The sequence below is a fragment of the Urocitellus parryii genome, chromosome 10 (assembly GCF_045843805.1).
Source record: "Urocitellus parryii isolate mUroPar1 chromosome 10, mUroPar1.hap1, whole genome shotgun sequence".
NCBI classification, from domain to species: domain Eukaryota; kingdom Metazoa; phylum Chordata; class Mammalia; order Rodentia; family Sciuridae; genus Urocitellus; species Urocitellus parryii.
In genome coordinates, this window is record NC_135540.1 from 90,255,612 (window position 1) to 90,283,109 (window position 27,498).

Consider the following 27,498-nt stretch of genomic DNA (forward strand, 5'->3'; position numbering starts at 1 on the left):
CTTGAAACCCTGAAAGATACCAAACCAGTTCTAGAATGCATGCCACACTTAACCACCCCCTTGTCCTCATTTTAAAGAAAATGACGATAACCAATTTGAACAACTCCCCAATGGCACAGAAATTTTTCAGGAAGTATTGTAGAAAGAAAGTGACAAACCTTTCCAAGGCACCAAGCCAACCACATCTTCAGTTTAAATGACCCTTTGCTCAAGACAAAATGGTTCTTTGAGAGGGGAAAAAAAAAAAAGTGTGTGTGTGTGTTCTGTTATTTGGATTTATCTTCCCTATTCATTTGATTCATTCACATATTCACTCTGGTGACAGCTCAGGGCAACTGGGAACTGGCAACAATTAAAGCAAACACATTTCCTGTGCCTACATCCTTTGGGGCCCCTCCTGCTGTTGCAATGAAAGAATTTAAAAGATTTTTTTTTTTTTTCAGGCAAGGAAGGAAGCAAAAAGACCCTAGGACTGTGAATAAGCTGAAGCCATTTCTCCAAAGGAATCAAGGAAAAAGACAATAAAAGGGTCACTTGGTCACTTGGGAGTAAAGAAACAGACTCTCCAGCAACCTACTTTGGAGTTTTTGTTTTATTTTCATTTATTTCCTCTGTCTTATTTGTGACTATTGAAAAAAAGAAAGAAAGAAAGAACTCTTTTTCTGGTAACTTTTTTTTTTTTAACTGACCTGACTAATTTATCTAGTTTCATATGACCTATACTCATTTAGAGTAAAATAATATAAGAGCTGGAACAAAAGAAAAATTAGAGATTATCCATACCAATTCCTCATCCCATGGCTTAGTAAACTGAAGCCCAAACACATTCAATGAAGCTCCCAACATCAGAGCTGGTAAATGTCACAGCTGACTGGAACTATACCTTGGCAAGGTTTTGTCTGCTCTACTACAGGACCACCTTCATCTCTTTCAGGCTGGAAAAAATTCTCCAGGACTTGACCTTCTGACGACATTAACTACATCTGGGAACTTAACTTCTGAAACTGAAATTACTTAGGAATGTTATGTGTGGGGACACTCCAATTCTTATCAAACACTTTGCTCTAATTAATTCTTCATGAGTAAAATAGACTCAGAGCATAACTTACTCCATTTTTAATGAATAATCTTAAGTGGTACATATGTACATTGAAAGTTTATTTCAGTCAGTAGGCTGAGCACTTCATATTGATTATGGTATTTAATAATCATAATAATCCCATGAGTTAGGTATTATTACCCCATTTTTCACATGAGGAAACTAAGATTTAAACAAGTCAGTAAACTAGCTCAAGGCCATACATCTAATTCAGGTCAATCTTATTCCAGTATGCAATACGTAACCAGTATGTTTTTCAAAGCTACACTTTTTAAGTACTTGGTTACTCTTTCAAAATTTTATGCTAATATTTTCTCTATCAATATAAAGAATTCTCAAGTGTTCAATCCAATATTCGGTTTAAGGATAAAATGGAGTTTAGACAAAAGTCCCCTAATATAAGTAATTTAAACACTGTGCATTACTTTGTGGGGGACTCTATCAAGAACAATCATAAGACTAACCCTTTCTGGCAGTGATCTAGAGAGGAAGAAGTTGACACACTGCCTCACAGACCCAGAACTCACAGGGTGCTATGGAGAAGAAGTTGTTCACTATACAAACTGGTAACCAGCATCAGTACCCACATGTTCCAATGGAAAAATCTTTATTAGGAATCTCTTAATAAGTGTATCTGTGTGAGAAATATGTAGATTATAAAAATATACAGTTTTTCTCCCAGTTTATTTCTCCATTTACTGAACATATTTATGGAAATCATATAACAGGCCTTTATAAGAAGAAACAAGGAAATTATAAAAGTGAGACCTCAATAATAGGATTTATACCATTATACAGAAGGATCTTGCATATCTCAAAAGACTTAAAAGTTTGTAACATCGAATATTGGCAACAAATTATGTAAGGTTACTACCAATAAATTTATTTTATAATAAAAAGAAAATTAGGGCTGGGGTGGTGGCTTAGTGGTAGAATGCTCACCTAGCACATGTGAGGCAGTGGGTTCCACCCCAGCACCACATAAAAATAAAAATAAAGGTATTGTGTTCACTTACAACTTTTCATATATAGAAGAAGAAGAAAGAAGGAGGGGGGGAACCTTTTTGAACTTTTAACCAGATTTTCATTCTGTGGACTAAAACTATTTATGAACCAAACTATATGAGCTCAAAAAAAAGATACCCAGTCTTTTGATACTTGCCCACTATGAGAATTAGGGTGTTCAGGAATAGTCTCCTCACAAGTTAAGCAAGCAACTGTTTTACTTTTTCTGCATTCCTATCCCTTTTATTTTAAATTCTACTTCTAAAAATGCAGAAATCCTGGCACATAAACTGGTTGCATTGTTCCCTGAAACAGAGAAAAGCAATACAAGCATCTTTACCTGATCTACCAAACATATAAAGATGGTTCAAGTGCAATGAGCCAGCTGTGGTTCTTGAGTGGCTAATTCACTTATCTATAGTTCTTCATCTAGACAGTTAATCATTATATCTACCTCACAGGGTTATGAGGATTAAATGAGCCATTTCTTATCAAACCCTTAGAACAGTACTCAGAGAACACTACCTATTGTTATTGTGCTGTTGGTAGAAATGATGATGATGATTATTAGAATAATCACAAAATGGGAGTAACATTACTTATATAATTGATCATGGTATTTAAGGCCTGTCAAAAAGAACAGCTCTGAATTAACTATTCTAAACTGAAATTATTACTTTTGCTGCATTCTCCCAAATTAAAGTTGTTCACATCAATTTTTGACATTTCTATGTCTAGTAGTTAATTCACCAATCATATGACGGTATCCCTATAGTCTCTCTGAGAGCTATGGTAAGATGGTCTTTCTTCCAGACAAGAGCCCAGATTTGCAGTTCAACTTTTTTCAAGAAATGAACAATCTTACCACTTGCCTAACAAGAGGCCCCCTAGTAAAATGGTGTAGCACATGCTCATCAGAGCCAAGAAGATCTGTATTTGAATCCTGCCACTGGGCATCAATATGGTTTTGTGAAATTCACTTTCTCCATCTGGCATCTTCCTTCCTGGGTTGTTGGGAGGATGAACGAAGATAATGTATTTACTGTGTTCTGTATTTGACAACCACAACCATAGCCATCATCAACCACTCTAGGGAAAATGCTCTCAAGCAGCAGCAGAATATGAGCTTTTCTACACTCACCTCCTGAATGAGAGAAGTGAAATTAGAGAAGACCCTCTAATCTAGGTCCTGTAGAAATGCATTCCTGGGTAAAGTAGAACCACTGGAAGATGAAACACAATCATCCCTCAGTATCTGGGGGAATTGGTTCCAGAACCTCCCACAGATGCCAAATCCATGAAAGCACAAGACCCTTTTATAAAATGACACAGTATTTGCATATAACCAACAAGCATCCTCTCCTATACTTTAATCATCTCTAGACTACTTATAATAGCTAATGCAAAGGCTATGTAAGACATTGTTATACTGTATTGTTTAAAGAATGACCCCCCAAAAAATTGATACATGTTTAATACAGATGCGATTGTTTCCTGAACATTTTCCATCTGCTGATGGTTGAATCTGTGGATGCAGAACACACAGGTATGGAGGGCCTTGTGTTTAGTTGATTCACTTGTGTACTTGTGTTTAGTTGATTCACCTCCCCACAGCATGACAAGCAGCATGAGAGAGTAGAGAGAACATGGACTCTGGAATCAGACAAAGTCTGACCTGAGTTGCAGGATTCCTAGCTGCATGACCCTGAGGAAGTAGCATGAACTGGTTTTCCTTATCATTAAATAGACAAAATGATACCATTAAGTGATAGTTGCAATAATGAAATGCTTATGAGGGTTAAATAAAATAAGGCAGGTGGAGTTCCCTTGCAGACTGCCAAACAAGAAGGGCACCCAACAAATGACAGCCCCCTTGTAATGCATTTTTTATGTTATTGCATAGCTGTAAAACTTTGATTGAGAGCATTATCTTCTATTATTCTTATTGACCTTATCTGAAGCCTCACGTGAAACAATCCTTTTAGAATGTAATACTAGTAAAATCTTTACTTCTCTTTAGTGTGCTTTTCCTTTTCTGATAAGAAATCTGTAACTGATTATCTCTCTTTTTACCTTGGCTGCCAGGAGGCTCAGAGACAAATTAAAGGCAACTCTAGGAACAAAATTGATCCTAGTGATTCTGCACATTGTGTGCCCCCCAACCCCGGTTGTGATTTCTATTTTGCTCCTTCATTTGTTATTACAAGATACAGCAAAACCTTTGTAGATGTATGAATTTATTAACTCGACAACTAATTAAATCAGCCTCAGAGAAGACACCAATTGTATTCACAGTCCTAGATTTGAGATGTTCAAGTCCTATTTTTCTCACACTTGTCCTGCTCCTTGGGCAATTCATTCACCTTTTAGATCTATATTCTCTCATGTAAGGTAGAAATAAAAATCACTGAAAACCTCTGAGATAATTTATGTGCAAGCATGCTTTGTAACATGTCAAATGCTATATAGAGGCCAAACCTTAATATTTTTATAATCAGAGAAGAAGAATTTTCAAACAAGTAAAGGTATAGACAGACACATAAATTGTTATGGTGCTGCACTGAGGCCCCCTGCAGGCAGATATGGAAGATGTGTAGTGAGGGGGGCCAGAAGCAGCCACCTCACCACTTTAGGCTCTCTAGAAAGTTCCAGGAAGACTCCTTAAAAGACAAGGCATGACGAACATGAATGTAAACTTTTCAAGGGACAATCCCAATCCAGTAAATATCTTGAACAAATCTGTTGTCTGGCCTTTCCTCTACACTGATCTGCTTGGAAGAAAGTGCCAATGAAACCATGGTTTGTTCCCCAATGAGCCTGCAGCTTCACCCCTCGCTCTCACCAAATTCATCCTAGGAACTGTGGGTAGGGGCATATAACACGGGAATCCAAAGTCACACCTTAATCCCCTACCAATGACAGTGGACAAACTGCTACATCCCAAAGTACTCATATACTATTAACATGAACCAGAGGGGGATTTTTTTTTTCCAAGTTAAATTTGGGCTAGAACCAAGCTTCTCTTAATAGTACAGTAGGTGTTTCTCCATTTTTAGAATAATTTGCAGACTTATTCCAAGAATTCAGATGTTCTTACAGAATATCTTAAGTCTTTTATTTCAAAAACCCATTGCCTTCACTAACAGCTTAGTGTATAGCAGCTGCCTTCCCGTGAAGAAGAAAAAGAAGAAAACTGCTGGTATGCTGGAAAGACAATGAGGTAGGAGTCGGGGTTGAAAGGCCCAGTTCTGCTCTTTGCTAACGCATGAGTGTAATCAAGTGGCTTACTGATAATAACTAGTACACACCAAGCCTAATCCTTTGCCAGTGCCCTTTGAAGGCATTAAAATTCACTTAAAACGTAGGACACCCTGACAAGGCACGTAGCTGTCTCACCTCATTTTATTGATTACAAGAACTGAGACTTAGAATAACCAAGTACTTTGCCCACCATCAAGAGCTAGGGAGTAAGGCACGTAGGAGATGAAGTCAAACTACCATTCAAGCCCATGGTTTTAACCACTGTTAAGATATTGCTTCCATAAATCTTGCTGCCTATATTTATTATTAAAAAAAGGAAGAGTTAATACTGGCTTAGATTTCTCATAAGGCTGTTAAGAAGAGCAAACACAATCACAGAGGTGACAGCCTTTATAAGTCCAAACTACTACACAAATGTTTTGAGTCCCTGCTGAAGTCCGTGTGAATTTTCCTAATGCCAGCTATTTGATAGGCAAGGATAAGAAATGAAATACACCAAAAAGAAATGGCTTCCACATATTCTGGATTTAGAAAAGAAACAACCGCTGAGTGCTGCAGCCCATGCCTGTAATCCCAGAAACAGGGGAGACTGAGGTAAGAGGATCACAAGTCCAAAGCTAGTCTCAGCCACTTAGTGAGTCCCTGTCTCCAAATCAAAAATAAAATAAGGGCTAGGGATGTAGCTCAGTAGTTGAGCATTCTTGGATTCAATCCCCAGTATCACACACACAAAAAAAGAAGAGCATAAAAAGACTTCTGAAAGACATCTGTGAAAATGAGTGACTGCTGGAATAAGACCAGCCACGGCCAAGCTGATGAGCAACGGGAAAAGCCCGTTCAGAATCTGCCCACGCCCTTCAGAAAGACACAACTGTCACCTAAACTGCTGGAATTTCAAATACGTGGAAGCTATTACATGGCTATGCTCATCCATCTCCACGGCAACACAGTTTCAAAGAGTCTTCTCTAGGACTCAGTTGACTTTAGACCAATCAAGTGGAAAACAACTATTCATAGCTATAATTTTCTAATTTTGAATATACCAAGCTTTGGAGAAATGAATAATGGAACCCTCCAGGATTTGATTGCACACTATCAAATGTTCCCCATTTTTAGTCCAATCACTCTGGTATTTCAATTTCATGATGTGGTATAAAGAGAGCCAGATCAGAAGTCCAAGGACGTTGTTCTAATCCTGACTCCTCGACCAACATAGGAGATGTGACCTCAGGCAAATTACTTAGACTGGGGAACCTCAAATTTATATTTCTAAAACAGGAATTATGCTGGCTCTAATTGCATCAGGGTGATGGAACAATTAGGGTACACGTATGAAAGTCTCTATAAGTTTTATAGCACCACACAAAAATAAATGTTTGGCAATGTATGGCCAACTCAGCTCAGTCAACTCTCTGAATGCCCTTTGGAACTGTGCACAAAGAGCCAGAGAAAACTTCCAATTCTATCCAAAATAACTCTGATGGAAAAATGCAACTTGGAGCAAAAGGGAGAAAAAGAATAGTGTGAAAACATGAAAAATGCTCTAAAAAAACATATTTTGTTACAGTCAATGAGGCCCTCCTGGGACCTTTTCTGATTTCTTTTTAGGGAAAACACATTTCCTGATCACAGACTTCAAAAGCACCATGAACAAAAATACACTGGTGTACTTAGTTCACAAAGGTTTCAAAATTCCTCCAGTTAAACAAAATCTCTCTTTGCATCGCCAGTTTTTTTCTTGCTCTGGCTATGACAGAATAAACTAACAAACCAAAACCATGGTATAAATCACCATGGTGCATACCTCTTGTGTTCTGGTGATGCATGTCGAGTCATTCTGGAAGGAAGTCACTGAGCAAGCAAAAGCAGGGCTGAGGCTCTGTGTCCTCCTGACCCTGTCACTTGATCTTCCTTCTCCTCCTGACACCATGTGAATCACAGATAGAAAAGGCCTGTGTATGATTTAAACTCAGTGCTACTGAACGTTCATCTGGAATGGTGTGCCCCTCCATCTTTCTAGACTTTGAAAGACTGCCAGATGAGTTTATCAAAACATAAAAATTGGGGAGGCACTAAAAAAGGTAGGACTGCTCCTTTCATGCCAACACCCAACACTTTAGCTGACACTCACGAGACGTTTAGAAACACAGGCATTATTTGGCATGTTAATATTGCAGGAAGCAATATTTTCAGAAAAGAAAGTTACATATACAAGCAGAAGTTGGGAGTGGTTCCTAGATAAACCAGCATTGAAAAAAATAAGGAAGTTGGTAAACATAAAAGTTTCAATTCAACTTAGGTTAAAAATGGGTGCTTTAATTTACTTTATGCCTTAAATATAGATGTGCGTTTACATGCATTGGGAATTCTATATTCTATATCCACATGAAATTTGTACCTTTCATTTTCTCAAATATGAGTCAAGGAAAATGGAATTACTTTCTAGATCAAACTTCTCTAAATGAAGCCTCCTCCTACTTAGGTCAGGTTCGATGGCTAGTCTTAGATAAGCCTGCTCAACTCATCATCCTTCCTCCTGGCTCAGAGCCTTGTTTATGCTTTTTTTTTTTTCCCATTTAATCTACAGTGTTCTTCTCTAGAGTCTTCTAATTTTTTTTCTCATCCTTCAGATCTCAATTAAAATAGGATTTTCTCAGAGAAGCTTTTCCACAACCCCCCAACTTAACCAAATTCTACCAATATCAAACTACAGCACCACGAACCACACTCCACCACAAGACTCACTGCAAGTCCAATTTCACATTTCTCTCTATGGGTGTCTGATCAGTAAGTGCCAGACTAAAAGCTCCCTAAGAGAAGAAAATGTTTTTTTATTTTGCTCCCTCTCCTAACCCCAGCACCTAGCACAGCACCTGGTTTCAATAAATATTTTAGGTAAAGGGATGAATGCATTAACAAGTCATCTCCTCTTTCCTGATACTGACATGATCCTGGGGTTTACGGAGAGATTCTCCCTAAAGTCCTCAATACTGAATAACTTTTCCCAACTTCATTTGCTTGACAGGAACAAATTGGATGGGTAAGGACTTTCTTAGAGGAGGGAAGCTTGGGTGACTAACTAAAGTCACTTGAAGCCAAAATGTTTCAAAAACATGCCCCTGAGAAGAAACCAAGAAAACTGACCAAATTTCAAAACTTTAAAATTCAAAAAAAAAATTATATGAGTGAATAAATAAATACATAAACAAAATGAAAACTGGGTAGATAGAGAAATACACAGATTTGAACAAAATAAACAGGCTGATAGGAAAATTATCAGTCTATAGTAAAATCCAGCCACACTGTCCATTTCGTCTAGTCAGTTGCAGCTATTTTGTTTATGGTTTGTTGTATTTACATTTCCAATAATAAGTGTAATTTTGTACCCAGAAAATCAGCCAAAAAAATAAAAGTATGCACAATATGATTCTAAGCTAAGATTTCTGGATTAAACATGGAGGATCTTGTAGGAGGAAAGGAAGGGCTTCTTTATCCTTTCTGCCCAAGTTCAGTATCACTCTTCGCATAGCATAAGAATTCATGTTGACAAGACAAGTTGAATGTAGATACATACAGTGCTTTCAAATTCCATTCACTCTAGTATAAAGCTGTCAAAAAGCCTGCTCATAATAACCACAGTGCAGTGGTTAAGAGCCTTCACTTAGAATCAGAAAGCCCCAGATCCACATCTCAGCAACGCCACTTGCCAACCGTATAATGTCAAGTTGCTCAGAGGCTCCGGGAGCCTTCAAACACAGAAAGGAGGACAGTACCCTCAGGTTTGAGTGAAGAAAATTAAGATTTCACTTTTTTATGTATTGGCAAGGAATACAGACCATAGCTTTTGTTCAATATTCATTATTATTATCATTATCAACATTCCATCAATGAAACTCAAATCACCTAATACACAGATTCACTCTAATTACTTCTCATAAACCTCCTCTGTGTATATATAGAGAGAACAGATAGACATATGGTATAAACATACTGACCTGCAAAATGTAAGCAGTTACTCAGGCTCACCAGCAACAAGAACAGAGTTAAGAGATGGAAGTGAATGTACCTGACAGTTTTTTACTACTTATATAGAAAATAATAGAACAAAAATATTCATTTGCAACACCCATTAGATATTGTTTAGAAATTTTTTGTGTAGATGTTTCTCACAGGAGTCAGTACTAACAGAAATGTATAATGCAATACACCTAAGCTGACATCTCACTGGCCAGGACTAAGTCACATGGCCACCCCTCACCACAGGGCAACCTGGGAAGTCGAGGGCTTCAGCTGGCACTTTTCTGTTGTGAACCACACCTGAGAAGAATATAAATATTTACTGAACTGGATCAAGATGGATTGAACTTATCTTCAGAGTTCTGAGACAGGGAAGAGTGATGTTAGGCAAAACTACTACACAGAGTCTCCCAAAATGGGCTTTTGTGGTCAATTTAGGTACAGAAAGACCTAAACATAGTATTTCCTCCTAAAAAGGAGAGGGATACTTTTGAAGAAGCACCTCATCTTATTCCCCACCTGTAATTCTCCATTCCTAGGGAAATATAGCCAGCTCCTCACTCTCTCTGCCCCACCTCCTGCCCCTCCAAGACTCCAATCAGGAGCTTTCTCCTCTGTGAGGCCATTTCCAAATACCCCCACCATTTTTTATGCTGTCATAACACAACTATTAGCAATTATCACATTCTTTTACATTTATCTGATTGCGTCACACACACAAACTATCTGTTTATAAAACATTTTCATCTCCACAGCCCCAGGGCCCAGGACTATGCCTAAAAAGGAGAAGTGCTCCATAAATATTTCTTGGGTTGGATCAAAATGGACTGAACTGTCTTGCACTGTGCTGAGAGGAAGGCTCAGGGATCCGGCTGTATCTCTTTTCTCATCCTGTTGTGGTGGCTAATAGGGTGCCTGCCCCCAGACCATGAGGGATGATGACAAGCTTACAAGCTTACAGTTCATACAAATAGATCATGTCTCAGTGAGATCATGCATTAGCTTGGCTTTCTGACCAAAAAGGAGAGTCAAAAAGCAGTTACATTAGCTTATTTCCTCTCAGGGGAACCATGGAGAAAGGAGTAAAAGTTTTGTTTACCAAACAAAAGGCTAAGAAAACATTTTTCCATTTAAGAAGATGACAAATTAGTGAAAGTGACAAAAATGAATTAAAACCTACCACATATTCAGAAAGTTGCACAACTGCCTAAAAGCAAAACTATAATTGTAAATGTGTTGGCATTTGGCACAGAGTTCAGGATTTCAAGGAAGCAAACCACTCTTTTATGAACACTAAACAGAAATGTCACAAGCAGCTTTTGATTAAACTATGATTGTCACAGTCTATAGGAATGAACTAACATATGGTGTTTTTAAAATAAACTACTAACTACATCCAGTGGTTTCAATTAAAGAATGGTTCATTGCTTACAAAAATTCCCCTAGACCCAGCTGTCTTCCAAAAAAGTCCCATTGCCTCACTCTGAATTTCCACTGTCATCAGGCAGATTACCAAGCGGCCAGCCTTGGATATGGTGTGGACACTCGAGATAGCATCTTTGTAAAAAGTGAACATCTTAATCCAGCTTTGTCTTGTGGCTGAAGACAAAGCCTTGGAGTAGTCTCCTATAAGGAATATAAATTAAATTGCAGAGTTAAATTAAGTGATCTGCAAGATGACTAGACATTTTTTTTCCACTTTTTTTTTAACCCATGTTTTTTGTTGTTTTTTTTTTTTTTTAACCCATGCATGTGAGTCAAGCGCCCTACCACTGAGCAATATACCTGCTGCCCAAAGACCAGAGAGTACAGGGAATTTTTAGAAAGCATAGCTACAAGACAAGGTCCAAGCTCTCTGCAGGAAAGCTGTCTCATAGAGGTGATTCTAAAACTAATACAAAGACATAATGTGGATATAAGAATGAAGGGAAGTGAGGTGGACCACACATACCTGTAATTCCAGCGACTAGGGAGGCTGAGGCAAGAGGGTCAGCCTCAGCAACCTAGCAAGGCCCTAAGCAACTTAGTGAGACTCTGTCTCAAAATAAAAAATAAAAAGGGCTGAACATGAAGCTTAGTGGTAAAGTACCTCTGGATTCAATCCCTAGGTACAAAAAAAAAAAAAAAAAAGGAAGGAAAGAAAACTAGTTATAGACTGGAGAATCACTGCAATCATTAATAATCATGCTTGGGTAGGGGGGACTAGCTCAAGAAAACTAGGATAAAGGGAGAATGTAGAAGCCTGGTACTATTAAGCTACTATTAAGCTGCAGGGCTCTAGTTTGAAGGGTAAGTGTCCCTTGCCACTCACCAGTGGCTTTTCTGCTCTTTGATCTCACTGCTTTTCTCCATAGTGAGGGTCCCTTCACTTCCTCTCTTCTTTGCTCAGACTATGTCATAGCTCTCTCTCTCCTACTACTTTCAGCATCATCCCTGTGCTTATCATTCACAACTCAGTGACATTTTTTAGCCCTCAATTGCTGTTTTAAAATAAATGCATTTTCCAGATTGGTTTTTCTGCTTATACACTGCCCTTGATGGATTTCTTTTTACCTAAGCTTATATGAGCCTTTATTAAATTAAAGATCCCCCATTCCCTCTCAGTTATTAAGATGAAACTTTCTCTCCATCTGCCAACCAAGGAAACCATCTCTGCCACTTCTGCCTATATACAAAAATACACTAAGACCAAAGGTGGGGCCAGGGTGGTAGGGAAGAATGAAGGAACTTTGGATTGTGTAGAAAGGAGTAAGGGGAAGGGTGGGACGGAGGGGATGGAAAGGACAGTAAAATGAAATAGGCATTATTACCTTATATACATGTATAATTAGACCATCTGTGTGACTCAGCACCACTTACAGCCTAGAAATGAGAAGTTATGTTCTATTAGCATACAATGTGTCAAAATGCATTCTACTATCATGTGTAACTAATTAGAATAAAAAACTTAAAAAATAATTTAAAAATTCACAAAGAAGATCCTTAAATTTATCCCATTGTATTTACTCAGGAGTGAGTAGAACTGAGGTCTTCAGAGGCTGGAAGTTAATAGGGGGAGAATGGATAATTGGAAGAATAAGTACTAGTGCTCCATAGCACACACAGTAAGGCGACTACAGTTAACAACAACTTACAGAATATTTCAAAATAGCCAACACAGAGGATTTTTTAATGTTCCCAACACAAAGGAATGATAAACATTTGAGGTGAAGGAAATGCTAATTACCCTGATTGTATACAATTACCCTACATTGTATACATGTATTAAAATATCACACTGTACCCCATAAATATGTACAATTAGTACACCAATTAAAATAAAATAAAAATAAAATTGGTTAAAAAATATTTTTTTATTTAAGAAGAGCTTAAAGAAAATGTAGATCTACAAACCCTCCAGGTTTGATTTGAGCATGCAAATAATAGGTCAGAGATCTTTCCTCAAGCCATGCTTACATGCTTTTCAAAAACTCTGGTCAGAATTTCATCTAACTGAGATAGCCAGTAGAATACAGTTACTTATTTTCAATCCTTCCTAACCAGAATACCTCTTTACTCAAAATCTATATTTAGGAATTGGAGGATCAAAGAAGACTAGTCATATCCTTGTGTAGACAACAGTAAAAAAATAATTCAAAATGTTTTTGAAATTTTTTTTCCTATTTGCTTGTGGCATTCAGCAGTTGCACAAGTAACAAAGTATAATTAGACAAAAAAAATTAACTTGGGGTTTTATAGTTACTCACGTGTACTCCAGATACCAGGCAAATGTGCAGTGAATTTCTAGTTATAAAAATCACCTTTCCAGTGCTATGCTAATAGAAGTCACCCCACTTTCAAATATAAACAACTTCAGTTTTGAACAAACACAGCCAGCTACCAGGTTCACATGTTTATGATAAATTTGCATCCCCAAATCACATTTTCCATTAATTCAAGTTATTCCTTCCCAAAGACTCATCAATGAAGCAGAATCAATTTAAAATAATTGCTTTCTCTTGTGGCCTTTGTGCTAAAACTTTAGTAACTGGCAAAAAGATGACTAATACAAATTGCTGGATCACAATACCATTACCATGAGAAGTGGCTTTCGAACAAGGATATCAAGTTATCAAGTGCATCCTGCTTAAAAAAAAAAGAAAGAAAGAAAGAAAGAATTCTGCTTAAATGATAATCAGCAAAAGAACATATAAATTACAGAGGTGTTATTGCTTCAGAATCATTAAGTGATAATTCTGAGAAACATGTCTAAAGGTCATCTAAATTCATTTCTGAAAGGATCACAAACCTTGATCCCAGATACACATATAAAATCAATTCTTAAAGTTCTCTGTAACAAATGCTACAAACAGACTCAGGGCACATCTAATTAACAATTATCACTATCATAAGTAACCTCTTTTATGTGCTATCCTCACTCATCATCATGGGAATGAACCCTAAATAAATAGTTGCCCACACAAGCAGGCTTATTCCAATTTATCAAGCTATATGGCTCTTAGAGAAATTACATCTGAAATAGTATTTTGCATGCCTACATTGGTCTGCATATTTTCACAAATCTTGATATTTTAATATTTTTCCTATACACGGGGTAGCACTTTTATCTCTATTTTGGAAACAAAGACAATTTCTATTTTATTTACATGCAAATTAGTTATTGCAAAACAAAGCTGAAGAGTTATAGCATGGGAAAATTTACTTTTCAGGCCTTCTCCCTCTTCATTTCACCATTATTCAGAAACACACCCTACTGGAAAGCTCTTTCTATTTTAGTCACATTTCAATAAGAATTTAAGTTGGGAATAGCATTTTTTGCCAAGTTATTTATTAATATTGAATAAATCACACAACCCTTCCTCTCACGTTTTTATTTTATTAGACTAGACTATAAGAACCTAATAAGTAATTTCTGAATGTTTTATTTACTTGTCCATTTAAATGGATATGCTTTTGCAAAACATGGTTCAAAAGATGCGTGTAATATTGCTCCTGCCCTGAGGGGCTCTAATGATACCATTGGAGAGATGACATACACCTGAAAGAGGTCAGTCACTACTGGAAGCATTCGAGTCTACATACCAATCTGTATAATTTAGGTCATATAGCAGGCATTCAAACACTTGCTGGTAAATGGGTGGAATAGGAGAATATTATGCTAAGTGAAATAAGCCAATCCCAAAGAACCAAAGGCAAATGTTTTCTCTGATATGAGGATGCTAATTCACAATAAGGCAAGTGAGGAAGAACAGAGACAATTTGGACTAGACAGAGGGGAGTGAAGGGAAGGGAGGGGGCATGGGAGTAGGAATGATAGTAGAATGAATTGGACATTATTACCCTGTATGTATATATGATTACATGACCTGTGTGACTCTACATCATGTACAACCAGATGAATGAGAAGTTATACTCCATTTACATATGATGTGTCAAAATTCATTCTACTGTCATGCATAACTCATTAGAATGAATAAAAAATATGTATTTAATAAAAACACTGGCAAAGTCATTGCAAGTTGGTATAAATGAACTTACAAGGTCAGGGAAAATCTGTGTACTTTTTATTATGCTTTTTTAAATACTGATGGTAAATAGTGGACTCTCTGTTACATTGTCAATTTACTCTTAAACATCTATGAATTCCAAGTTAGGAGCCAGCTTTAATTAATGCAGAGTAATGAGGAGAGTTTTGCTCACTTGTTTGTTTTTATAATTAAAGAGACACTAGATGAAACTGATATTTTAGATACCTGGCAGCCTTATCTAAAATAACTTCTATTTCAAGGAAGACCCTAAAGGCTGCAAAACCAAATAGAAAGGTATTGCCCAAGGAATTCAAAGGAAGGGCGGATATAAGAGACACTGAAGGAAAGTCAGTGAATGGATGGCTATGGTAGAGAAAGAACAGGAAAGAACCAAAGATAATTATGATTGTCTCTAGAGACAAATGAAAATGGGGGCTCCATACTCACAACACCTCTATCAAAGTGTGATGAAAACTCAAATAAAACTCCTGTTTTGGGGAAAGTTATTAAAAGAACCTAACATTCCTTCCTTCAGATTGTGGTCATGGAAGAATTCTGGAGAACTTATTTATAGAGTGCACCCATGGTCCCTCACCCCAACTACTTCTGCTTCAACAGGCCATACTCACAAAGCCCTGAGTTGAAATCCCTCGTACTGAGAACACATGTCATTTTAAAGTTATTTGCTTCCATATGAAAAATTTCCTAAACAGAACACCACTCAAAAAAAAGTCCTTGCCAATTTGTCACTCCTCATGTACACTCCAATCGCACACCTGAGTGCACGTGCACACACACTCACAAAAGCACTCACACTCATGCTCCCTACTTCACAGATTTAACTCCAAACCACAGGCCGTGTTCCATCTTCTGCTAAGGTGGTAATAATGCCTGTTGCAGATAATCATTTATACCCTGTTTACTTCACTAAGGAGTACTTCACATCTTGAATTCCACATTCCTTTCTGGGTTTCCCCCATTTTCCACTCCAAGTTACAATCTCTTTTTAGCCCTGAATACCCCCAGCACCTGGAGTACACTAGAACCTCTGAGGCCTCCTGAACTCATGAGTCACTATAAATAGCAACAACATCAACTCTCCCATGACACACGTAAACACGATATTCATAACATCCCATGGCATGATAAGATGGAATAACTATTGGAAGAGAATAGCCAGTAGCAACAGGAAATGAATACTATAAGAATTGCCAATTGGAGGGCACTCTGAGGTGACTTTAAGAGAACTGTATTTCAGAAGTCAAGGCTCTCTGAGATATTTATATAGTCAACTGGCTAAAGAAGACAGAAGCACCATGACACTATCCTTTCATGTCCATTGGCACCACAGGAATAAATAACCATTATTTGTATCACACGAAGCACAATCTTGTTGTGCCAACCCCGCACCACCCAAAACACAAGAGGTCAAGTGTTCTCCTTCCCACATAGCACTGCCTTCAGATTCCTGACTTGTTCTTAATCAGATTAATTTCACTGAGGAACACAAAGAGAGAAGCTACTGGCTTGCAGGGGTGCAGAACTGGGGATCCCACCTGTTGACTAAATTCAAGGGCACACTTAGTAAGCAGAGCCACTTGCTACTAGCAGTACCCCACATAAAAGAGCAGCTCAGTAGCTGTCACCTGTGTGCCCTGAAATTCTCTTTTCCTTGGTCCTTGCACCTGCCAGCCAACATTCAGACTGGCACCCCGCTGGCAAGTTGAGAGACTGAATTTAGGTTGACTCTTCCAAAGATGCTACTGGGAGTCAGGACCAAGCTGATGGCTAATATAAAGGAATAGCCAATGAGAATTTGTAGAAGACAAGTTTAGACAAGCTTAAAGAATAATAATTGTTGTTTATAAGGAATAATCTCTACAAAGTTTTAGCCTGAAACTTTTGGCATTATCTGCATGCAAGAGAGGGAAAAAGATGAGGTTGAAGAATGTATCCAAGGTAACTCAAAATATAATTACTGCTGACCATTATTGCTAACCAGATGCCAGGCTCATTTGATATGCAGAATATACAATGAAATTCTATCACAATCCCCTTCTTACAGATGAGGAAGCTGAAGCATAAAACAACTGTTTCCAAGGCTATACTGCAAGTTTGAGCTAGGATTCTAACTCAAGTAAGCCACCTCTAAAATGTGCTCTTAACAGCCTGATACACTCTGCCTTTCCAGGTAAATCATATAGCAGGGACCCCTTCAGAAAAGGCCAGTTACTTTTTAATATAAAACCTTTTGATCTCAGACCTAAAGATAAAGTGCATCCTCCTATTTCCATCAATAGAGATAAGAATGAGGTAGACAGTACAGTTCTTCTGTTCATGTTTCTTTAAACAGAGACAGCACTATCTCATTTCACACTCACCCTGAAGATACCCTTCTGCTCTGCATAGTGATTCATTTTGGGTATATGTCAATGGCATATAGAAAAATTAAAGAAATCTTACTTTATGATGGCAGAGTGAAGGGTCTTGCCTAAAAGCACTTAAAACATCCAAAAAAAAAAAAAAAGAAAGTAGAAATGTACTAAAAAGTATGAGGTCAGGTTGGGAGCGGGCATAGGGGTGTGCACTGGGAAAAGGGGAAGTCAAATGACAAAATACCAAATATTCTTGGCTCTTATGAAAAGCTACTCTGTTCATTTACCCGGAAGCCCCAAACAAAAGCAGCTGCCCATTTCTCTGTTTCAATTTCCTGAATATAACTGGATCACCAACTGGCAACCATTGTCCCAGGCTCACAGAACAATGTCCACTAGCATAAATCCATCAATTCTGGTACACATCCAAAGAACTAAAAAATACCACAAGACTAAATGAGTGTCCGTGCACACCTAGCTAGCACCACGTCGCTGCCACGCAGACCAGACCTGTGTTCGAGGGGCGGTTGGTAGCTCCCAGCACTGATGCCTGTTTAAGCTTGTCACAAAATGCATTACACAGCAGATCAACGTACTGAGCAGGATGTTCTGTCTGTAGCTGTGTCTCCTAACATTTCACACGTCTTCAGAGTTTTTGCAGTAACACAGTGGCCCCTGGTACCCCATACATACTCCAGGACACTAACAAAAAGAGAAGTGAAGAGGCCAAAACCATGGAGGGTGGGAAGCCACACTGTGTTTCCAGATCCTATCAGCCAGGACCATCTTCCCACCCACTTTTCTGGGCAACCCTCAGACGATGGCAGCTGCTAACTTAGGGGGGAAAAAAGTGCACGGTGGAGGAGGCAAAAGGATTATTTTTAAGAAAGAGCACAATCTAACTTTCTCTCCACCACCCACTCCACACCACCTCCTCATTCCCTTGTCTCTCCTGCCTGTTCTTCCAGTTCGCTTTTCTTCCCCAGCCTCTCCCTCCCAATTGCTCAGAGTACCACACTCTCACACACGTTTCCTTCTCTGTGTCTCCAGCTGGGACACGGGCTCTGCAGCCACACTGAGAATAGCAGCTGTGCAAGGCCTTGAAGCTACTGCTGAACTCAGAGGACATGTGGCTAACTGGCTTCCTTCTCAAAACTCCCAATGTGGAAGGGACCAAACACATATCCACCTTTTAGAAACTCTATCGACACCAGAATGCTGGAGAAAATCAAAAGCATCCTGTTCCAAGCTAAATGAATCTGTTAATTATGTTATCTCCCTGATGTGCTCAAATACTGCAAGTTATTTGGCTTATTTCTTCATAGGAATGTTCTTTATTATTCAATTCCATGCCTATTGCACGAGGCTTCTGAGGCAGAGGTACCAGAGCTCTGTCTGGAATAGGAGCATTTGTGAAGTCAGTGATGAATCTCTGTGCTCTGTGGATCAATTTCTCCCATCACCTGTAAGTAACAAGTAATTGCATACACTTGGGAGTCATCTACCCAGACCAAATTACCACTTTGGCAAAAGCTGAAATTATGAGGCATTTTCCAATATGGAATAATTGAAAGGATCAAATTTTACATGGCAAGAGAAAAAGGCAGAACAGGGAAGTAGAAAATGAAATGTGCAGTTTAAAAACAAGAAAACCAGCTGGACCTTCATCTAGAATATAGGAAATCTTTTTTTCATGTGTGTGTGTCTGTGTATGTGTGTACCAGAGATTGAACTCAGGAGCACTCAACCACTGAGCCACATCCCCAGCCCTATTTCGTATATTATTTAATGACAGGGTCTCACTGAGTTGCTTAGATCCTTGCTTTTGATGAGGCTGGCTTGGAACTTGTGATCCTCCTGCCTCAGCCTCCTGAGCCACTGGAATTATAGGCATAAGCCACCAAGCTAGGCCTAACCACCAGCTAGAATGTGGGAAATCTTTAGACAAATAAAAGCAATATTTATGCTTCTCCAGGAATGCACTTATCCAATTTATCTTCAATGAACATGTATTAAGCAAATGCTAGGTTCCAGGCATTGTGCTAGGGGCCAGAGAGATCAATGAACAACAACAACAAAAAAAACCTGATTCTTGCTCTCCCAGAGCTTCCAATCTAACACCAGCTCAAGGCAAAATTGTAGACTGATCAAAGTTGCAAGCTAAACCAGGTATTAGGAAGGAAGCAAATAAGGAGCTGAGAAAGAATAGTGCTAGGGAAACTGCACTGGATGGAGAAGTAAGGAAAGGCCTCTCTGAAGAACTAAAATTTTAAAACAGGAAGAAAAAGCTAATCAGGGTATGAATAGGGTGCCCATTCCAGGGAGAGAGGCTTATAGGTGCAAAAAGGCCTGAGGTACAAAAGGTTTTAGCACCGAGGACCTAAAACATCAGTGCGACTGGATTAAAGTGAGTTAAGAGTGAATGGCTGCAATGCAGGACTGGAGAGAGACTGTGGACCAGACTGCCCGACTGAGACTGTATTCTAAGGGCAATGGAAGTTTTCAGCAAAGGAGCAGCATGACCTGGCTTACACCTCATCATGACCAATGTTGCCACTGCATGGAGAAAGACTCCAAAATTAAAGGCTGCTACAGATGTCTAAGCAAGATAAAACAATTCCTGAGCAGCAAAACTTTAAAGAAATAGACAAAAAGATTACATATGGGGGTGAAAGCAAGGAAAGTCAAAGATGACTCGCATCTAGTGACTATTTATATGACTTGCTTGTTTTGTTTTGTCTCAGAATAATATAAGCATCACACCATGCACTGCTGGCACATGTGGGAATCTTGTCTATAGGACAATAGGACATCATCTCCCTCCCTCTTTATCCGTGTGTGTGTGTGTGTGTGTACTGTACGTGTACACACACACACACACACAGTTATATATATATATACACACACAGACACACACCCATATGTAACTCAAACATTCTAGATTCAAGAATAACAAACTGTATATATGGTTGTTCTTGAAAGACAATATGGAATTTATTAGGTAGATACTTCACTAAGTGAGTTTTGTCCTAAGAATTTTATTATCACTTGGTGTCAGAACTTGTGGCTTCCCAAAAATCAGGATTAAATTTCTTTTTACCTCTGGGTGAAGCAATTCTGACTTTCAAGTAGAACTGCACCAAGATAAACCAACTACCAATCTATCTAGTCTCCATGATAAGCATCAGAGAAAATAATGGCAATTTCTAAGAGAACCTTCATGTCAAAATGGATCACTCAGACCAAATATCTTAAAAGCATATTACAGTGTTACCTAATGGGCAACATGAAAAAATAAACACAAAATGCAAACCTACAAACAATACCCTTAGGCTCAATGAACAATTTGTTCCTTAACAACTGTGCCTCCATAGAACCCCTCAGAAACCTAGCATATAACATAAAGCAGCAACCCCCAGGAACTGTGAAGTGCCCTGCCTATTTCACATGCTGTACTCAAACTGGCCCTCAAATGCCACAGAGAGCAACAGTCTTCTGTGGTTGACAGACATTCAGACTCAGCTTTCTGATCTGTTCATTCCTAATTACCTGAGTATTGTCACTACTTCCTAAAAAGCTGGTACATAATTATCATCTTAAAATCCCTTGGCCCATATGTCTACGTGAATCTCCTTTTCAATATCAACAGAGATGATATACTCTTCTTCTTAAATTGCAGATAGATAGATGACTTACAAAAGAGAAAAACGGATCACAAGTGCATTGGGAAGAGTCCTCTGATATTGATTCAAGTCTCACCAAAAACAGATAGTTAAAAAAAAAAAAAACAAGCTGGAGTAATTTATTTGGAAGAGGGTATTATCTTTTGTTCCTCCAAAGTATTGACTGTGGGCTTTTCATATGCATTTCAAGGACTATGCTCAAAACTGACCCAATAGTTTTGGTTGCTACTTGAAGGATCCCTTCCAGAAAGACTTTCCCTTGGCATTCCAGTGGAAAGTTCCTAACTTTATTCCCCTGCCCTCTGTTACCTTCTAAGTCTCACATTTATTCCAACATCTTTTCTGTTTAGTGGTCCATCTCCAAATTCTCCTCCAAACTCCGATCTGTAACTCATTGGCCCAATTGTATGACTTCTCTCACATGGTACTTCTCTAGATTCCTAAGCCACCTGCTCAGTTCCAGGGGTGATACTGTCAAAAATTCACAACACTGCACTTCACACCCTCTTTAATTTAACTCTATAAATTCACTTTTCAACACCCCTGAGCTGTTCATTCTAATTTGGCCTGTCATCACCTGCAACGACTGAACTCGATCTTTATCTATGCCACCCATAATGCATTTTATTACAGGGTCCGTATTTCTGCAACTGCAGCAAAGAGATGAAGAATGCACAGAGCTCTGCCAACAAGAAAAGCTGTCACTGTGTAACTCCTTTTGGGGAATCTCCCAAAATTGGCATATGTTTCTGCTGCACATATTCATTCTCACTTCAGCCACAAGGCTATCCATGCAGCCAAATATTCCCCACATTTAAAAAAAAAAAGCAACATAAACATATGCCTTAAACACACAGTTCACTCTATCACCAGAGTCTAGTGGTATGCTTTGACCTCCTGCTATTCTCTTCTTCATAACATTTTTACACAATGCATGACTTCTACTATGTTCAACATTTCAAGAGCTCTGTCATCTACGTTCTTCTCTGAGTGATAGGATGCTTCTCCACTATTCCTTTTCAAATCATTGACCTAGCCAACCATTTAGTTAAATGTCATCTACAGCTTTGACATTTGTAAAGATATAAATACACACACACACACACACATACACACACACACATATGCATACACTCTCATCTTAACCTACTGTCTCAATGCAACCTATTTCAAAGCAGGTGTAATAAATCCAAAAAGTTATTTTAAGAGTTTACAGTCACTGTTGAACACCATAAGTAACAGTCTGCCCTATTTCACTTGTCAAAAATGTAGAATACACAACTATGCCTAAACTCTGTCAGATCTTCTTTGACCAACTCAGAATCTTCTAGATAACTTGCTCGATAAATCTACCAGCACAAGAAAAGCATCTTCAAAGACATTCACCTTTAGAGCAGACATATTATTAGCTGCAGGATTCTAGACAGGGTCTTTCCCGAGGATGGGCAGGAAAGCAGAGGGAGGCACCAAGCCCCAAAGAGTACTCACTGAGAGGTTTTAGGATGCTGCTGCTGGATTCATCAGCGTTTTCCACATCTGATTTGTCGGAGTAGTTCTCAGAGATTCTCTCTTTTTCCTTCTTTTCTTTGTGCCCCGTCTTTCTCTTGTGACGTCTTCTTCTCCGGTAGCTCTTGGGCACATGGACCCCAATATAGATGGTGTGGTGGCCTAAAGAAAGTACACAAATACTAGTCATTCTAAATCGTATTCTCTGCTGCATACAAATCACACAAGATCCACAGGCCAGAGAAATGGTCTATGAACTCAATGTTACTATTCTATATTTGACTAACTCAAACTGGAAAAACTGAATTTTTTCCCCATTTTTAGTTAGTCGCAGTGTGTGATTCAACCTGTTGTGTAGCATTAGAATTCTCTGAGGATGTGCTCCAGCTCTGTCCAGATAGATGGCTTTTGTTGAAGAAAACCAAAGAATACCCAACTAGAAATCAGGAATCCTTGATTCTGGCCATACCTCTGCCACACACTAGCTCTATGACCTTCAGCATGTTTCTTAACCACTATGGGCCTCAATCTCATCATTTAGATAAGGAGAGGCTTGAACTGGGAACCCATAGAGGCCTTTCTGGTTCTAACTTCCATGACACTGTGATTATTTTGAGTGGATGCTGGAAAAGAAGCTGTTGGGGCTGCAAAAATAAAGATCTAACTCCAAGTTCAAAAAGTCATCTTGCTGAGGATAAATTTTTACAGTATAAATTCTTTTTTTTTTTCTTTTTTACCCAATCAGCAGAACAGAGACTTAGAATTGGGACAAACTGAGAAAAATAAGACATACTTGGAGAGAAGATTTTAGAAATACTCAAATGTTCACACTAGGAAACAGCTAAAATGAATGTCAGCTACAGTGCCATTCTCATTTTTCTTTTTTCGTTTCCAAAAGTTTCTAAAAACTGGTTGTTGCAATGATAAAAATAAACTCAGCCCAGCAAAAAATTGCCTTGAAGAGAAGGGCATGAGGAAAAAAGATTGTGAAGTGCTTTCAGTTCTCTAGATGGAAGGAGCTGCAAAACTGACAAGAGGTATTATTTTTATAAAATCTGATAAGACAAAAAAAAAAGGGAACTCGAAGTTCCACATCTTTAAAAAAAAAAAAAAAAGTTGGGAAACTTTTACTTTCACTTTATATACAGCATAACTTCTGAATGTGGGAATGATCATTTCAGAAGTGTGTACACACTTTTAACTAAAAATTATATTGGATTATCTCATCTGTGGGTTTCATTTCCCAGTTCTGGAATTACTCCTTGATGACACTTTACAATGCCACAGATTATCTCACATACCACCATGTGCATGAAGTATTCCCATGTCAATTGCTGTGAACGGCTCTCCATGGTAACTCATCAAGCATATCTAAAAACACCATAATCCACGAGGCTATTCCACTCAATTGGCAAGGTCAAAAGAATTATGTGCTGTTTCAAGAAAGAGTCCAGCTAAAGGATGGAGAACCCTAAGTGAATGGGTCAGTGTTCAAAAGAAAATATGTGATACTTGGAATAATGAATTTGCAAGCATGTCTCCATGAAACAGAGCCCCCACCCCAACACTCACAGAAACACAGCAACTTGCTACTATAAAGCACAGTGACATTCTCCCCACAGAATGTGTGCCAATGAGAAATGTATCATGTCTAACCATTTGTAAGCAAATTGTTCTCATGGGAAAGCTATATTATACTAGGAAGTAGGAAATGTCTCAGAAACAATGTGAATTAAAAAACAGTGTCAATTGTTTCCTGCGCTCCAGTTACTGAGGGATTCCTGCAGCTTTATCTCAAGTCTCAACAATACAAGTAATCAAGCCAACCCATTTCTTCAGTAAATCAAACACTGAAAGTTGGGTTGCCTTCATTCAGGAATTAGGAAAACATTTACACACACACAAAAAAAAAAATTAAGAGGTAGAAAATCTTATCTCATTAAATATTTTCTATACTTTATTAAATAATGGCAACCCAACAAAAAAATGGTAATTAAGTTACATTAGTCACATTGACATTATACATAAACACGTAACATATTTATCCAAATTCCTTGCTGTACATTTGATCAAGTCATTTACAAGGCAGTTTACAAGGGCTGACAAGATTTTAAGGTAAGAATTCCAACTATGAAGCACTGTTGTCAACCTTACAAAAGAGTCACTGTGATTCAGAGTGAGCCTTCAATTCTGGAGAGGGATGTACCTTAGTGCTTGTGGTTCAGTTCACTTTGTCATCACAGGCACCCTCCCTGTGGCAGATTCACCTTGTTCCCATCTCCTCCTCCCACACTTTCCCTGAGAATATTAAGTAATCTCAGCAGATGTGATGCTGTACTCCAGAGAGTTATGGCACTATGGCACCTGGCTACCCGGTAGAGACAGGAGTTCCTTTCAAGAGACATCAAATTTCAGGGTTTTTTTTTTTAATATTTATTTTTTTAGTTGTAGTTGGACACAATACCTTTATTTTATTTATTTATTTTATGTGGTGCTGAGAATTGAACCCAGAGCCTCGAATGTGCTAGGCAAGCGCCCTACCACCGAGCCACAATCCTGGCCCCAGGCATTTTTTTAATCAGTGTTATTGAAGTATAATTTAGAAACCATAAGATTCACTCATCTTAAGCATATAATTCAATGATTTTAGTATATTTACAGAGTTGTGTGACCAGTACCACAATCCAATTTTAGAATCTTTCTACCAGTCCAAAAAGATCCCTCATGGTCATCTTCAGTCATTCTCTATTCCCACTCCTAACCCATACGACCGTTCTTAGGCATCTTTTATACTCTCTAGTGATGGCTTCTATGAAGTCAGAATCCCCTACCTCACATGGATATAAACTTTTTATGGGTAACCTCACAGCATGGCAAAATCAAATATTCCCTGTGAGGAAGATAATTGACCTTCCAGGAATTTCCAAAGGAAATCATGAGACTGAGCTAAGATTCAAAATATGCAGCGTCTTCCTTCTCCTCCCATATATCATGGAACTAAAATTTCCTCTTAAATCTTGCATTCAAGCAGAGGAGAGGAACATGGTTCTGGGGTTAAAAAGACCTTTATATCAGTATGGAGATTCTTTAAGAGACTAAGAATGGAACAACCATACAACCCAGATACACCACGCCTGAGTATTTATCCTTAAGAATTAAAGACAGCATACTCTAGTGATATATGCATACCCAAGTTTATGGCCACACAATTCACAACAGCCAAACAATGGAACTTGCCTGGGTGTCCATAAATGGATGAATGGATAAATAATATGTGGTAGATATGCACAATGGAGTTTTAGTCAGCCAAGAAAAAGAACAAAAGTATGATATTTGCAGGGAAATGGATACAACTTCAGAGCATATGTTAAATGAAATAAACGAGACTCAAAAAGTCAAGGGTCATGTGTTTTCCCTCATATGTGGAAGCCAGAGGGGAAAAGGGGGGAAAGAAGGCAAGGGAATCTCATGAAAATATAAGATAGATCAGTAGAGTAGAGAAAGAGACCAGGGGGAAGGAGGAGGGGAAGGGAAAGGGGAAGTCCTAGGAAATAAAATTGACCAAATTATGTTACATGCATGTACGAATATGTAACAATGAACCCCACTACTGTGTATAATTATAATACACCAATAAGACAACCGGCATGGTGGTGCACGCCTGTAATCCCAGCAACTCAGGAGACTGAGATAGGAGGATGGCAATTTCAAAGTCAGTCTCAGCAATGGCAAGGTCCTTAGCAACTCAGTGAGACCCTGTCTCTAAATAAAATACAAAATAGGTCTGGGGTGTGGCTCAGAGGTTGAGTGCCCCTGAGTTCAATCCCTGGTACACCCCATTACAAACAAAAAAATGCGCCAATAAAAAACAATGTTATGAAAAGAAGATCTTTAGGAGCTCAGGGACAGTAAGTACCTCCTGCTTCATCAGTTACTTTCTCAATTGCTCTCCACTCACATTTTTGCCCATGAGAGGAAAGAGCAAGACAGCCTTGCTTTGGTGGGTGGGGTAAAGTAGGCATGCTTTCTCAAAGTAATGACCAAATATTTAGTAAGCCGTATGTGCCAAATAACAAAAACACTGAAAGCAAAATGAGCAGAGATGGAAGCATTCCTACTGCCCCCACAGAATACCTGTGGTCTAAATAACAGGAGCAGCATTCCTGCTGAAGATATACTCTTGTTGATGAGAATATCATAGGTGGATCTCAGTATTTATTTTCATTAAAGTAACTTTACCTGTCTCGGAGAAATGTCATGAAGATTAATGGCTATTTTTAAATTATAACTCAAAAAAAATGACTGCAAGCTCTTAAGGGAACCACAAAGGTTGATGGTGTGGTATTGTTTTACATGTAAAAAAGAAAAGAAGCAACTTGACAGATAGGCTTTCTGATCCCATAGGAATCTGAAAAATAATAAGATGCTCAAAGAATCAAGGATAGTTACTCTGCCTCTTGTAAGGAAATTTTTAGGCTTAAAAAAAAAAAAGAAAGAAAAATCTCTGCTTAGAAATTTCAGGAAAAGCTGCTTCCAAAGATAATGAAAAAAGAAAGAGGAAAACTTTTTAAAAACAGCTATCACTCCTAAGGAAGACGTTATTGTTTAACATGTTATTAAAATAATGGTTTCATTATTGCTACTCAAACTATAAAGTAATACCAGTGGAACCCACATCAGACAGCATTCATGCAGGTGTGCTGGCAAAGGGCATTCTGGCCTGCACTTGGCAGGAGACCCAACATCCTGCATTTAAATAAGTGCCCTACAAGCCTTTCTCTGACAGATGGTGTGAGTTCCCAATAAACTCGCAATGCCTCAGAAGTGTCTCACAATCCACACCACAGCCAGTACTACAGGGAAAAAAAAAAAAAACAAAAAACGTGGCTTTCCTGATTATCTCTGACTGTCAGAAATAATCACTACATGATTCCCGCTTCTTCTCATCTTTACCTGCTCCACCCTAGTTACAAGTAGGAAGCACTGTAAAGCCATCATCCAATTCTCCCGATTCCTGAAATATG

General features: G+C 38.4%; 1 protein-coding gene across 2 annotated transcripts in view; it reads right to left on the reverse strand.

Moving 5' to 3' along the window:
* Slc4a4 (solute carrier family 4 member 4) overlaps window positions 1-27,498 on the reverse strand; it is a 319,583-nt gene that overhangs the window by 234,866 nt on the left and 57,219 nt on the right. For both annotated transcript variants that reach the window (XM_026402584.2, XM_026402583.2), the window contains exon 3: window positions 22,457-22,636. In XM_026402584.2, coding sequence (XP_026258369.2) covers window positions 22,457-22,636 — 180 coding nt within the window. The remainder of the gene's footprint in view (window positions 1-22,456; window positions 22,637-27,498) is intronic.